This window comes from Xylona heveae, assembly GCF_001619985.1.
Source record: "Xylona heveae TC161 unplaced genomic scaffold L228scaffold_16, whole genome shotgun sequence".
Lineage (NCBI taxonomy): Eukaryota > Fungi > Ascomycota > Xylonomycetes > Xylonales > Xylonaceae > Xylona > Xylona heveae.
Genome location: NW_017264208.1, coordinates 296351 through 311420, shown reverse-complemented (window position 1 = coordinate 311420; position 15070 = coordinate 296351). Strand labels below are relative to the sequence as shown.

Here is a 15070-nt window from a genome sequence, read left to right as displayed (position 1 = left end):
CCACAATGGCCACACCAGCGTCCAGAATTTCTATCCCTAGATGGGTACCAGGCACGTGCCATACACGCTTCTCCTATCGACGCGGACTTCAAGATGTTGCCGTCACACGGACAGGCAAACCCATTATTAAAGTGCAGGGCGGAAGGCAAGTAGAGAACGAGGGTATTTTCATCTCAACGCAACCTGTTTGATTAACACGAATTAAAGGTCTTCCCTTGGAGGTATTGCTTTGCAGCGCGCTCCTGAATTATGACTCTGACCTACCCCATAAGGCCATACTGCCACCGTATTTGGCGCTACTGGGTTCCTCGGGCGATACATTGTCAATCGACTTGGTAAGCTTTCTGTCTCAGAGCTTCAATGCTGTATCTGACGCGAACGGAACCACTTTGCAGCTCGTCAAGGCTGCACCGTGGTCATCCCTTATCGGGAGGAGATGGCTAAGCGCCACCTCAAAGTAACTGGGGATCTCGGAAGGGTTGTATTCATGGTCTGAAGCATTCTTTTGAGTTTCTTCCAATCCTTGATGATTAATTCTGACGATATCTTCTTTAAGGAATTCGATCTTCGGAACACCGAGTCAATAGAACAAAGTGTCCGGCATTCAGACATTGTGTACAATTTGATTGGGAGGATGTATCCTACTAAGTATGTGCTACGCTTTCTATTGTCGTTTATCCACATGTTATAATGACGCTAAATATTCATAGGAATTTTACGCTTCAAGATGTGCATGTGGACGGCCCTGAACGAATTGCGGAAGCTGTGGCCAAGTATGACGTGGATAGATTCATTCATGTCTCTTCATATAATGCGGACCTGGGATCCTCGTCTGAGTTCTTCCGTACTAAGGTAAATTTTGCTTTGATACTCACCACGTCAGGGCTAATTTAATGCTCAAAAGGCGCTTGGTGAGGAAGTTGTTCGCAATATTTTCCCGGAAACTACTATTGTTCGCCCTGCGCCGTTGTTCGGATTTGAGGATCGCCTATTGCATCGACTTGCTGGAATCACTAATCTTTTTACTGCAAATCATATGCAGGAAAGATTTTGGCCGGTGCATGTAAGCCATTGGAAGGAGCATAAGCAATTCCGGGATTTCGTTTACTCATACAATGCACCTAGGCAAATGACGTCGGGCATGCTCTTGAGCTCATGATGCACGATGACAATACTGCATCTCAAACATATGAACTCTATGGTCCTCAGAATTACTCTATGGCTGATATTGCTGAGATGGTCGATAAAGAAATTATCAAGCACCGTCGCCATATCAACCTTCCAAAAGCTGTCCTTAAGCCTGCTGCAAATCTTCTCAACAAGATCTTGTGGTGGTCGACGCTCTCTGCCGATGAAGTCGAGAGAGAATTCATCGATCAAAGCATAGATCGCAAGGCCAAAACTTTCGAGGATCTTGGTATAGATCCAGCTGAGATCAAGGATTTGATGTTTCAATATCTGGTGAGCTCCGAGAATTTTGTCTTGCTGTAGACATTATTCTAAGTTTGCTGACATATCTGATTTAAAGCAAGGATATCGAAGCTCTGCTTTCTATGACCTTCCACCGCAAACTGAACGCGAAAGACGAGAGGAAAAGAAATTTTTGCATGTGATTGATGATCAGTAGCTAGGTCTGGAGGCTATTCCATGAAACTTTCGGATTCCCAGATCGCTTCTTCATCCCCAGTCAAACATACGATCGAACGTTCATTTAGATTTGGTAATTTCTGAATTTTTCGTTTCAAATGGTAATGACGTCAACGAAAAATGGTAAATCTGGCAAATTTTAAACTAAACATACTGTTCTGTCATTCTTGCAAAGTCCAATTCAGACTAATTCTCTTATTTCTGGCCCTTTATATGTTTTTCATAGTCGAAGTTCGAGCAGCGAAACTAGCATCGATATCAACATTATTTCCAGTTTGCAACGTTTTTGATTTGGACTTATGATGTTTTTTGAAGCGCTACCCCTATATATAAGTCCGGATTGAACTCCGAGTGATGTCTTGCACCAAGTTATAAAACCATGAAAGCTGTCTCCAGTAATAGTTGTGCTGTCAAACTTGGAAGCGTCGGCCGCTTCGCCTAATTCAAAAGACGGGAAAGGAAGGACGACGAGTCTCGAGTGTTTCCAAACTGGAGCGTCCGAGCAAAATGGTAGGAAGCGAAGATATCAGACCTCCGTTTGAGGCGATAATTTGGTGTTTTGATATCGCCATCGATTAGTAGAGCTTTCTTTGACAGCGATGCCGTCAAGTTCCAGTTTCTTTAGAATCAGCAGCACGCCGCGCTCCGCAGCCAGGTGAAGATTGTTTGGGACATCTTTGTAGATAATTTTAACAATCTGCTCAGGACTCCAAAATTCGTTTCCGGGGGCTGAAGAAAGGATCTCAATGACTTGGTGTTCCCGTTGATATCTATGCTGTATATATTCAGCAATACGTGCTCGGCAATCTTCGATGATATCACCATGTCCAGGATACGCCCTATTGCAGAATTGGTTACTCATTTTCTGAAGGCTCAAGAGATAAGTGCCTAGTTCTTCAAAAACCGCTGTTCCATGTCCCAGTACGCTATCGCCAGTGAAAATCGCCTTCTCTTCCTCGAGAACAACAGCCACATGGTCTGTGGTGTGCCCGGGGGAGAGCACTACACGAAGAGTAGCGCCTTCCAGATTAAACGTCTGGTTATCCTCCACATCAAGCTCTCTTGGGCCTGGTTGATGTTTGTAAACCTTAACGTCAGGGGATAAAGAAATCAAGTCAGAAACTCCCCCCACATGGTCACGATGCCAATGCGTCAGGATAGCAGCCTCCACTGTTGCTCTCTCGGATGTAAGAACATGTTTAAGTAGGTCGAACCATTTGGTTGTGCCTTCCCCAGTATCGATTAACCACCTGCGGGCACCAGTGCCCACCAAGTAAGTATTAGTTCCTAGAGGCATTTTTCTTCAGCAGTCATTCTTATTTGGCTTCGTGATAAATCAGGCTTTGTGGCATAAAAGTATTGCGCTACTAATACATCTGTCCTCGGGAAACTGCAATACAATTTTGAAGACGCCGTACCTTGGAGTGTAAACTAAATAAGTAAGTAAGAGCTCACAATTTGTTTGCGAATCATACGAACATACTTTGCCCGGATTGGCTCCAAGGATTCGGATGACTCGATTGCTGAGCCTCTGAATGTCGGGTAGAGTGATCAAATTCGAAGCCATTCTCGATACTATCGTGGTTTGAGTTTTAAATTGAGGTTTTACTCGAATGTTCCCCGGAGTGAGCAATTAACTACCAAATTCTAAGTAACGCTTCCCGGAGTGTTCTCAGGATGGTGATGGGTTGGAGATACATTGGTACCTAACGTAGCTTATAACAACCCTGACAACGAGTGACTTGCTAGGATTATTGAGGAATAAAACAGAGCAACTGGCAAACATCCATGGCCCAAAATAGAGAGAGTTACTAAAATTGACAAAAAAAAAAGGAGTTGGGGGTTGCAAAAAAATTCGTCGCGAACAAGATTCGAACTTGCGAGGCCGAAGCCATCAGATATCAGAATGCTTATAATTCAAGTCTGACCCATTAACCACTCTGGCATCGCGACAGTATACAATTTAGAGATTGGTTAATTAAAAATATATACCAAAATGCAAAATCAATCAAGGAAAATGAACTGCTCCTCCGAGGGCTAATTTCCAACCAAGTGATACTTCACGGATCTCCTCAGGCACTGCGTTGATTGATTATTATTATTATTATTATTATTTTGTTTTTACATCATTGGATCCTCGAAATGAGATTGTTCAAATTTCAAGGCTATGTTTAATGGTTTCTCAAGTATTGTTCCTATGATTTATGGCTGTTTCCATCGACGTTAGTTATTTTCGAGAAGATTAACTATCGTGAAACGCCCACTCTTCGGCAATGCACTGCACAGTACTACGGAGTTCCTTATTCGTATCGAATTCTACTTCCCCGGCAGATTTATGATCTGATTTCGACTATGGCCTCGAACGAGACAATAGTGCTTACTCCAAATTCGAACACAGCTTCCACGTCCCCTTCATCATGGAACCCGAAATTCTCTTGTCCCCCCGACCACTTGAGAGGGCCGGCCTACGGCTGTGGTTAGTATATCGGATCATCGCTGGTTTTACGATACTAACTGAATGTATGCACAGAACACCTTCAAGAACTACTTTCGCATAGCCAGGAAACAATACAATCGTCTCTTCGAGGTTACATTGCACTCCAACGTGCCATATTTACAAAGCATTCTATGGTTTCGCAGACCGCGAAATTCATTAAAGGACGATATGAACGGCAATTTACCTCATTTACCCCCACATATCTATGTCTTCAATGTCCTACGATCTGCACCCAGGAAGAAAAGACAAGCCATTGGAATTCGAAGCGTCATTCCTTCGGTATGATCCCGCATGTGTCTTCAGAAGCTTATTTGGAAATATCTGACACAGCGTAAAGCCGTCGAATCAAGATCTGGATGTCTCTATTGCCATTGCTGCGAGGACTTCGTCTATGACCCTATGCTGGAAGATATAAGACTAGCCAAACATCAACATACGGGTAGCTTAGGTGAGTGACCTCTATGTTGCAAATGGCGTTTCTCGTTTGCTCACTATTTCAGGGAACAAAAAGCGGAAATACACGGATTTTGCTTCATCAACGGAACATGAACGTAGCGTGGGAGCAAATACAGATGCTGTACCTTGCCAAGCTGCGGGACTAAGAGGTTTATACAATATGGGTCAAACATGCTTTATGAGCGTCATACTGCAGAGTTTGATTCACAATCCTCTTATAAGAAATTTCTTCCTCTCCGACGGTCATAGATCAGATGAATGTTCTCTGGAAAATTGTGTCAGTTGCGCTTTGGATGAAATATTTTCAGAGCTTTTCTCCATTGAGAAATCGGATGGCTTTGGTGCTGTTGGTATGCTCTATAAGTCGTGGGCCTCGGAGCAGGTAAGGCTATTTCATTTTTCCTTTACTATGAGATGACGCGCTGATAGTCCTCGAGGCATTGGCTGGTTATCAACAGCAAGATGCGCATGAATACTTCCAGTCTCTGCTAAACCAACTTCACTCTAGCAATGGTGGAAAGGAAGCCGGAATTGATCAATGCAATTGTATCGTTCATAAACTTTTTTATGGAAAGCTTCAGAGTACAGTCACGTGCGAGGAATGTCAGAATACGACAACCGCGGAGGATCCTGTCATGGATCTAAGCCTTCATTTACAATCTCAGTTGAAGTTACCGAAGAATAAGAGTTTTGGTTCTGTTACTGTCCCTCGGATTGAGCTTCAGGATTGTCTTGCAAGATATACCAGTGAAGAGAGGCTGGAACCAGATGAATATACTTGTCAGAATTGCCACGTCGCTCCAAAGAGAGCTGTTAAACAACTGACACTGAAGCGTCTTCCTCCTATCCTCTGCATACAACTCAAGGTTTGTCATCAGCCTTCTTTCTTGGCTTGCGGGAAATCTTACCATGATCTTTTTGCAGAAGTTTGAGCATTCCAGGTCCGCGGCGTTCAAAATAGAGTCTAAATTACACTTTCCTTTGAAGCTCGACATGACGCCATATACCACTCGATATAGGAGTGGCTTGATGTCTGGCTCTTTACAGGGATCATATGTTTATGAGCTTTCAAGCGTAATTGTGCATAAAGGGTCCTTGGAATCCGGTCATTACATCTCATATTCGCGAGAAGGAAACGAGGTATGTCTTTTCTCTCCCTTTTATCTATTCAAATGACACGGTCCTAACTCTTTCCTTTCGTTAAGTGGTTTATGTTTGATGACAACAAGGTAACGCTAGCATTGGAGGCCGAAGTCCTTGAAGCCGACGCATATCTGCTATTTTACATTGTTCGAGCTCTATAGCTTTTCGCTAGAGGACTCATGCTCGAGATTCAGTGGCTCGATCTGTCAGAATCTGATACAGTATATGCGTTACAATGGTCGGCTGACGTCACAGTCTTTCCTGCTTCGTGGTCCTTTGGTCTCGGCACAACATTCTTAAGCAATTGTACTGCCAATCCCTTCACGACTAGGTATGATCTGGGATCTTTGTGATGCTGAAATAATTGGAGGCTTGCCAAGGAAAGGGGTTCTCTTAGCATGCTTATAATACAATTGAATAAAAATGAAATACTTAAAAAGGAATAGTTTTTGAGTTGAAACTTACCGGAGCCGAACTATTATTTACCCTCATGTCGTTAAAGTGTAACAAAGTAGACTCAGGTAGAAAATAGCAAGTCAAGAGGAATTTCTCTTGTTTCCAGAGTACTTTAGTTATGCGTATGTTTTTATTTGGATGGCATTTTTGGTCTATTGTGGGAGAGAACAGTATTCTGTTGCCCTTTTCAGTATCTTTCTCAAGTAAAATATCTTATCCAATAAATAAATAAATAAATAATAATAATGATAAAAAGGGGAATTTGTGCCTAAAGGATATGCTGAAGGTATACGTATAGTTGAATTTAAAAACTCAGCTTGAAACCCCTGAAATCCTTGCCAGCTACAGCTTTGAGAAAGACATTATTTTGCATAGGTAAATAAGCTATATGCTCAACTACTAACTTTGGGTATCAAAATTCTTGCTCACAGTATCTCCGTTTGTTGAGGGTATTGTAAACCACCAGAGTACCCGTTTGCAACCCAGGGCAGCGGAAGGCCTACAGGCTTAATTTCCGAAACGTCCGAGCGTCAGACATGACTCGAATGTCTGACTAAGCTTATTAAAGAAGTTAGTTAGTTGATAGCCTGTACTAAGCTAATTTTATTTTCCCACCCCCTCGACCCGTAAAATAGCTCCCCGCCTCATGCGGGCTACAAGTATTACCAATGGTCTACTTCTCCGACGTCGAATAAGTGGCTCCATTTTTCTCGCGTGGAATGCTCATGGCAATTCTTCCCAAGGCAACTGAAAAAGGGTGGTCAGAGTGGTATTGTTCCTCACATTTGTACTTCCGTAGTTAGATTGAACTACAGGCCTAGAAGGGACTTGATTTCTTTGAGGAGCTGGAACATGGCTAGCAAACTACATGGTAGCTAGAGCAATGATAGAACCACGAAAAACAATGGAGTAACAAAGTCGATAACCTTGGTACGTATTGTTGTGGATACAAAGTTTAGAGCTCGGCACTTGGGCCGAGACTTGGCTTAAGCTAGTGTGATCGCAATCCGGCTAAAATTGCGCTTAGCCGGAATCTTCTTCGAGTGAGTTCCCAGCTATTACTCTATAGAGGGGAAAAATTAGAACGCAGCTTAGGTAACTATGGTTCCTTCCTGTAACCATAGGACGAACGCGGCCGAGGCCGGCGGAAAGGGCAGCAACCTCAATATAGTCAAGCACAACGTTGCAAAATTGAAATCCATGGGTGTGTCATGCGTTATATAACATATATAGCGAGGAAACCAACGCTGAGATAAAAAGAGCTAGGCTTATAGTACCTGTACTTAGTCCAAATAATTCGTGTACTCCGGTATAAGTCGGTGAGTGATTTTTGTGTGGTATTATCTAAGGTCAGGGCATTGCTAGTCCGAGCTCCTCATTTTGAGCTCATGGTAAATTACGTCAGGATCACCAGCCAGGCGAAGCGATCCGGAAAGCTCGGAAGTACGGAGTGCGATCCTAACCACCATGTAAACGCACATTTCCGCTTACCCTGTCATCTCCTCAAGCTTCTCATATCGTGGTTGAAAATGCCATCCAATCAGATCTAGCCATGCTTGTGATCATACTTTCCAAAGTCCCAATATTCCCCAAACATCACACTATCCTTGCCGTGATTCAGTAACCAAAACATCACCCCATGGGTGTCCTGCCTGGCTGGCTTACACAGTAGAAGTAGCTGACTTACCGAAGTACTGTAAGCATGGTAGATGACCGCATCAGTCCAAGCCGCTACTGGTCACCGGTGAACCTTAGTTCCGAGATGTCTTTCCATATGCGATGGATAAGTTCCTACATCAACCACCTCAATTGATTATTAACGCTCATCTCTCTACTTACCCAAGTCTTAGCCTCTTCTAAATTCCCCACATGTGCTTGAATTCCTCACATTCAACTTTGCCAACATTACCTCTGTCTCTTGCCTTTCGCTATTGCTATTGTTGCTGGAAATTAAACAATACTCCATCCAGGCTGGTGCAGGCGTGTCGACATGCAGTATATCCGTGTCCTATTCATTTCAACTGCAATAACGCTTTTATGTCATCTTCCATCTGCAACTGCACATGGACATGACTCTTTTGAGGATGACGGGAATGCAGTTTCCAGTATTTCTCCAACTCGTCCAGTTATCTCCATGTCGGCTGCACCTTCAGCGACAAATGTAGCTCAGAGTTATTTTCAACTCTCTTCGCATTCTAACCTAATCTACGCACATATATTTCTGATGATACTCGGATGGGTTTTTATCTTACCAATAGGTGCAATTTACTCATCCTTTCCCTGTCTACTTCAACCAGCTAACGTTCTCGCAGGCATTATGTTCAATCTCACACGTTCGCGGCTGGCAATACCTGTCCAATCAATTTTTATTGTTGTTAACGGCCTTGCGATTCTACTCGGTGTTGTCTATAATCACAAAACGCCGGAACTTTATCCGAAGAACATACACCATGGGCTTGGGTGGGCTGTATCATGGATCATCGCAGCGCAACTTGTGATGAGTTTTATTAGACTCTACTCTAAAAGCCCGAATTTGAACAGCGGTGACCGACATGAATGTGGTAACTTCCTGCCCATCTCGGTTGAGGCTATGGAAGAGCATCAACAGGCACATGACGACCATTGCCATCGCTATTCAAGGGATAGTGGACAGGGAACCGAGAGAGACTCATCCTCTTTGGGTCGCCATCCATTCTCCCCCATTGAAGGCGATGAAGAACGCCCGTTATCCGGGTTTCAGAGTGATGGACGCTTTGCAGAAGAAGATGATGATGAGGGTCACGCATATGGCGAAAAGCCCTCCATCTTACCCAGTACAGCTATAGAACGTTATATTTCCACAAAAGTCCCGCGAGTGTTCTCAAGAAAAATGTGGTATTTTGTGGAATTTGTGTCTCAAGTTATAGATCGTTCCATTCTCGTCCTTGGGTTTGCGACGATTTGCACTGGGGCGGTCACGTTTGGAGGGATTTTTGTACGTATATGATACATATGTTGATGGTCGTGGAATTGTGCTGACTAAATTTAAGCGTGGTATTAATGTTTTTAACGGATTGGCACATTTCATCAAAGGAGGAATTTTCTTCTGGTATGGCATCCTAACTCTAGGTCGGTGGATGGGATGCTTTGCAGCCTTGGGCTGGGCTTGGAACGTGAAGCCACCTAAAGAAATAGTTGGACCCCGCATAGCTTCTGTTCCTTCAGCCGAGTTTGTGGAATCCAGTGTCATCTTTTTCTACGGCTCGACAAATGTTTTCCTTGAACACCTTGCCAATTGGGGAGGCGAATGGGCACCCTCAGATTTAGAACATGTCGCTATTACAATTATGTTTTTTGGTGGTGGGTTGGTAAGTACTGACTTCCAACAGTGCTCCGTTCTAGCTACCATGACTTTTCATTGACGTTCCACAGCTTGGCATGCTCGTTGAATCCAGAAAAGTTCGTTCATTGTTGAACGCTTCGTTCGAACCCTCTCTGCATTCTACAAGCGGAGCCCCTAATCAATTCTTCGAGCCACCAAAAACGTATGGATTTTCGATGAACCCTCTACCAGGCTTAGTCATCTTACTCCTTGGTATGATGATGGGTTCTCATCACCAAGCGTCCATGGTATCTTCCATGGTTCACAAACAGTGGGGAACGTTGTTTGCAGGCTTTGCTCTCGCAAGATTGGCCACCTATGTGGTTTTCTATATCGCTCCGCCAACATCTTTTCTCCCTTCTCGGCCTCCGTCAGAAATAGTCGCGTCATTTTGTCTCATTGCGGGGGGTCTTATTTTTATGGTCAGCGTGAGTAGAGATCTTCCTGTTTTCAATTTTAAATCTTTGCTAACGCCCTGTCAAGAACAAGGATACAGTGGCGGCCATGGAACAGTATAACATCGACAGCATGTTTGTTTTCACGGTGACAGGAGGGGTTACCGCGTTCCTTATGGCATGGATCACGTTGGTTGTATCTATTAGAGGTTGGTCTATCCGGCGGAAAACCAAGCCGACCTTCGGATGGCTCGCGCAGTGAAGATCGCTCACGAGGATATTTTCATTGATGCTACTCTTGCACTTCGATCCGCTTCACGAAAGAAATGAGATGCCCGACTTGGGCAACGATATCATATACCCTTTTTTCTACCAGCTTTAATCAGTCAGATATAATATTTAATGGAGACCCGATTTAATTGTCGTCCAAACTTCGGTATTTGGCAATTAATTTTGCTGACTTGAACTTATTGTATGCGCGTTGTGATAACTTTCTCGCCTCTCAGCGCTGATCTCTGAGTAAAGAGGGTATCAACCCTGCCAAAGCCTTTCCATTCAGGGTGCGTTCCTTCAACAATGAAGCTACACTACCCTGGGAGTGTCCGATTCGAGGACTTTCGCGAGTCTTTGATAGTTAATTCTTACGGCTAATTACACAAATGGGCCGCGTTTAAGTGATCCTTTCAGAAATGGGCCAAAAGAATACAAAATTACAGCGATTGACCATGGAAATGACGGGTGGTTTACTGAGATGGGCCAGAGGTATATTGCTGCACAGGAACAACTTTCAGTGATTTTCTTATAAATAATCTAGATTTCTAGTGATTCCTAGGATATTTCAACTGGTTGCCAAGTCTATATACACCAATACAAACTTGCAGCTCCTCCAATTGTGTTGTTGACTCCTACGGTAGCTATGGTACCTTATGGATTCTGTTGGATGTTATCTCTAGAGGCACCTTGTCCTGGGATGCTCGGACAGCCTGGCACTCACTGTACAGAGTACGTTGTATGCTGGTATGTACCTGAATTTACTAGTATATTGTTAAAAGAATGGAGTCTAACTTGCTCTATCTAGTTTAACCGAGCCCATCCGAGTAATTATGTAGTCCATGCAAGTAATTGCACGGTCTCGAAACCCATTTTTGAAAGGATTGCAAAAACGCGGCCCATTTGCGTAATTAGCCGTAATTCTTAAGTAAACAGACATAAGATGATCCTCGGCAACGTCCGTTAACAGAAAGATTCTGCATCTAGGTCAATTGGTTTGTGATGCACTCATTAATCGTAAATCTACGGTGCAGTTCGATATTTGGCACCTGTTGTCTTTGGTCTGGCCAATCCACTTCTATGTGTTTCGCGGCTTCTACCCCTCCCAACCGTATCTCGATGTACGGAGCCTTTATACTTGAGAGGATGGGAGTTCGTGGGTAGTTTCGATCCCGCCTGATGCGGTGGAACTTTCAAGGGGGGTTTGGGATCAGTGATGAAGGACGTATCGGTAGTCCTGAATACGAATGTCAGTGTGTGAGCATCACAGATAACGCGGACAAGAAATCATCACAAGAAACTCGTATCTCCATCAAGTCCTGCACGACTAGCCTCCGTATTACTGGCTGTGTCCGGCTGGTCATCCATGATTATCTTTTTGACTTCTGGATCCAAGGAGCTTACTCAATTCAGAAGTATGACTGGCCCGCTCAAATGAGTCCAGAACAGGTGCCTATAATATGCTTCAGCGATAGTCAATGAATTTCATAGAGAGATGCCTTGCCTCTGGGAAATCGACACAAAAGGCATTCATATTGAGACCGTAAAGGAAGCTAGCAAAACTCTCACTAAAGCGCGCAATGCTCTCGTGCATTATGTGGAGGTGCATGAAATTGGCCTCAAGATCAACCATGTATTCGGATAATTCAGCGAACGCCATTTCTAGGTTTGCAAGAGGCGGCTGATGTTGCCTTGCAGGTGCCCTGCCATCGCGATGAGATTGTGCTTCTCGGACAGAGGAGCGAGATGGCGGTCGCAAAGGGGTTGTAGGTCGGGAAGAATGATTCCGGTTACGATGAATAATGTGCTGGTTATCTGCATCCATGATGTCGTTGTAAATTTCGACAGGTGTAGGGAAAATTGTGTATTTGTTCGATCTTTGGAAGCCACGGTAAGAAGTTGTTTACAGTCGCTTGCAAAGGTGTGGAACGCGACCGCTGGAAGGGACCTCGCAGCCACTTAGCTACAGATAGTAAATATTCAATAAAACGTGCAATTTAAGAGTACAATTCTAGATATTTTGAGCTAGACCTTAAATGCTAGATTGATAAACCTTATTACTATATTATAAAAATATTTTTTAAATTCAATTTTTTTTTTTTTTTTCAATTCTTTTTGATACAAAAAATTTTCAATCTATATTAAAGATTCAAAAGTTATTTTCAATTTTTTGAAAATAATTTACATTTAAATTGGTTTAACTTGAAATATATTTTCAATAAATTTATAATATATTTGATTTATTTGAAATATTTAAAAATAAATAAGTTCAAAATTAAATATTTATAAAAAGTAAATATTAATATTAATATAAAATTTTTGAATTTAGTAATTAAAAAGAACTTATTATTATTTTATTTTTTTAAAAAATAAAATAAATTACTTGAATAGACAAAAATGTATAAAAAGTAACAATATATATATATATTATAATTTTAATTTAAATATAAAAAATTTTAAAGTTTTAAAACTTAAAGAATTTAATAAAAGTAATAGTTTGTCATCTTTTTAAAATAGTATAACAATAGTTAAAAGATTATAAAGTTATTTATAGATTAATTATATATAGATAGTATAAATTTTTAATTTATTTAAAAAATATTTTTTAATTAAAATACTTAATATTTTATATTATATAAATGAATTTAAAATTATCAATCTAATACTAATAATTTTAAATAATTTTAAATTAATTCAAAATAATTTAAAGATAATAAAAATATAAAATATAAAAAAATAAAAAAAAATTATAATAATTTGTTTTCTATTTGAAACTAGCTTACTTTATAAACTAATTTAATTTTAAAAGCTTAATATTATATTATTGAGCTAAAAGTACTTTTTTTTAAAAAATAATTTATAGTATTTAATAAAATTTAATATTATTATAAAATTATTAAAAATTTTAATTAAATATAAATAATTAAAATATATTCTAAAATATAAATAATTTAATGTAAAAATTTATACTATTTGTATATAAATAATTTTAAACTTAATATTTTTAATTAAAATTAGTTTTATATTAAAAATTCTTTTTAAGTCTATTAATTTATTTTTTGCAAGGCTTTTCAAGCTTATAATTAGTTTTAATATAATGTAAATAGTTTTTTAACATGAAACTATTTTTGAAAGTTTTGACTAATAAAAATAATACAACTCTTGATAAAGTTTTTTATTTTTTTAATTTGTATAATATTATTTAGTATAAGTATTTTTTTCTTTTTATTATATATAAAGTAGTTTAATATTATTTAAACAAATAAGCCTTATATAAAACTATGCCAAAATTTAATTAGTTTATTATAGTATTTTGTTATACTAAAATATATCTTTATATAAAGATTAGTTACTAAAAAAATAATTTTAACTATATAATATAGATTATAATAATAGAATAAACTTTTATTTGTTTGTTTGTTTATTTATTTATTTTGTATGCAGTCTTAAAGCTATGGCAGGGTCTATGATTTAAGTACATAAAATATGTATTGAGCTTTGGAAAGTCACTCTAGAATTAGTCAAGCTGATACTAGATATCATTTATCAACATAAAACAAAAAAAAATTAGTACAATATAAAGAAAATAATAAAAATAGACAAAGTAAGAGTAATAAAAGTAATAAAAGAGAGTCAAAGTTTAGTTTTGTTTTTTTGAACAATCTCAAAGGGTACTTTTATCTTGAAGTCTACTCCAGTCCCATAATGTTTCTTGTTGATGTTGTCCTTCTTGATGTAGTAACCATGTTCTTGATGCTACTTTAGTAGTATCTAGATATTCTAGTAGGTGGTTCTAGTTTTTTCTAGTATATAATACTTTCAAAGTAAGAACTTTTTTCTTTACTTTTTGTAATAAAACTTTCCTAGCTTCTTTTGTTTAAGAGCAGGACAGTAATAAATGAGCTGGACTCTGAGTAAAATTGTAGATAGAGCTGCATTTTTTTAACTCATATGTAGATAGCCTGTATAGGTAGGATTTGAAATAACTATGTCCTATCTTGAGTTAAATGGCATTTGTAACTAGTTTTCTTCTAAGGTCTTGGTATCCCTCAAATAGCTTCCAGTGTAGAAAGGTTTGAAACTGTTTATAATATTCTCCTTTAGAAATAGTTTGCCATTGGTAGATTCATTGCTCAAGGATAAGCTTTTTCAACTTTCTTTTCAAGTAGCTGTATGAAGTATATGCATCCTTGTATAGTTTGTTAGTATATGTTGTTCTATGCTTGGCTGCTTTATCTACTTCTTCATTTCCTAGTATTTCTTGATGTCCTGGAATCCATTGAAGGTGGATTTGAATGTTGTTGTCTTTGAGGACTTGAATAGCAGAAAAGATTTGTAGTAGTAGTTGTTGTCTAGGTCCAGCTATAGAATGTTGTATTGTATCTAAGATACTTTGATTGTCTGTAAATATCCAGATAGTTTTGGAATTTATAGTTGATCTATATGCTATCCATTTTATTGCTTTAGTTAAAGCAAAGAGTTTTGCATCATAGATTTCCATATATGAGTCTAGATGCCAGGAAAAAGTATATATATTTTGACAGTATGTAATATAACATCCTGCTCCTACTGTTGTTTGTAATGATCCATCTGTATATACTATATAATTTTCTTCTGGAATTTGTCTTTGAAGGATATTTAGTATTGTTTAATGTTTTTCTATCATATTAGACTTAGAGTGCTTGTCTTTGATGATAGATATAGCTGGAAATTGTTTTCATGGGGGCCATTCAGTTATTGTGTAGGATTCTAGCTCTGGTGTAGTAGGTAAAATAGTAGCTAATTTAGCTAGTATTTGTATGTACTGAGTAGGATATGCTTTTGATTTTAACTGAGTAGATTGTT

General features: G+C 39.5%; 5 protein-coding genes and 1 non-coding gene across 6 annotated transcripts; 3 read left to right on the top strand and 3 right to left on the bottom strand.

Moving 5' to 3' along the window:
- Positions 1 to 5: 5 nt before the first annotated feature.
- On the top strand, positions 6 to 2112 carry L228DRAFT_274341 (NADH-ubiquinone oxidoreductase 39 kDa subunit; the record flags this gene model as incomplete). Its single annotated transcript, XM_018335604.1, has 8 exons — positions 6 to 162; positions 273 to 335; positions 396 to 490; positions 557 to 648; positions 711 to 852; positions 905 to 1063; positions 1126 to 1461; positions 1529 to 2112. 8 exons carry the CDS (start codon positions 6 to 8, stop codon positions 1625 to 1627), a joined length of 1143 nt encoding a protein of 380 aa, XP_018184457.1. The 3' UTR covers positions 1628 to 2112.
- Positions 2113 to 2173: 61 nt separating this feature from the next.
- On the bottom strand, positions 2174 to 3214 carry L228DRAFT_271799 (Metallo-hydrolase/oxidoreductase; the record flags this gene model as incomplete). Its single annotated transcript, XM_018335574.1, has 3 exons — positions 2174 to 2934; positions 3066 to 3078; positions 3131 to 3214. The coding sequence occupies 3 exons, from the start codon at positions 3212 to 3214 to the stop codon at positions 2174 to 2176; spliced, it is 858 nt and encodes a 285-aa protein (XP_018184456.1).
- A 289-nt stretch (positions 3215 to 3503) lies between these two features.
- L228DRAFT_t145 lies at positions 3504 to 3600 on the bottom strand. The gene has a single exon. It is a non-coding gene; the product is annotated as a tRNA-Ser (tRNA).
- Positions 3601 to 3720: 120 nt separating this feature from the next.
- On the top strand, positions 3721 to 6216 carry L228DRAFT_225430 (ubiquitin carboxyl-terminal hydrolase 2). Its single transcript, XM_018330382.1, has 7 exons — positions 3721 to 4123; positions 4178 to 4423; positions 4482 to 4592; positions 4645 to 4982; positions 5038 to 5466; positions 5525 to 5740; positions 5806 to 6216. Exons 1-7 carry the CDS (start codon positions 4000 to 4002, stop codon positions 5902 to 5904), a joined length of 1563 nt encoding a protein of 520 aa, XP_018184455.1. The 5' UTR covers positions 3721 to 3999; the 3' UTR covers positions 5905 to 6216.
- A 1650-nt stretch (positions 6217 to 7866) lies between these two features.
- L228DRAFT_234927 (hypothetical protein) lies at positions 7867 to 10383 on the top strand. The gene is made up of 5 exons (XM_018330680.1): positions 7867 to 8457; positions 8512 to 9173; positions 9229 to 9546; positions 9611 to 9988; positions 10044 to 10383. The coding sequence occupies exons 1-5, from the start codon at positions 8190 to 8192 to the stop codon at positions 10215 to 10217; spliced, it is 1800 nt and encodes a 599-aa protein (XP_018184454.1). The 5' UTR covers positions 7867 to 8189; the 3' UTR covers positions 10218 to 10383.
- A 596-nt stretch (positions 10384 to 10979) lies between these two features.
- Positions 10980 to 12108, bottom strand: L228DRAFT_251768 (hypothetical protein). The gene is made up of 4 exons (XM_018333637.1): positions 11730 to 12108; positions 11630 to 11678; positions 11520 to 11571; positions 10980 to 11462 (listed from the first exon to the last, which is right to left on the bottom strand). Exons 1-4 carry the CDS (start codon positions 12048 to 12050, stop codon positions 11249 to 11251), a joined length of 636 nt encoding a protein of 211 aa, XP_018184453.1. The 5' UTR covers positions 12051 to 12108; the 3' UTR covers positions 10980 to 11248.
- Between the last annotated feature and the right edge of the window lie 2962 nt (positions 12109 to 15070).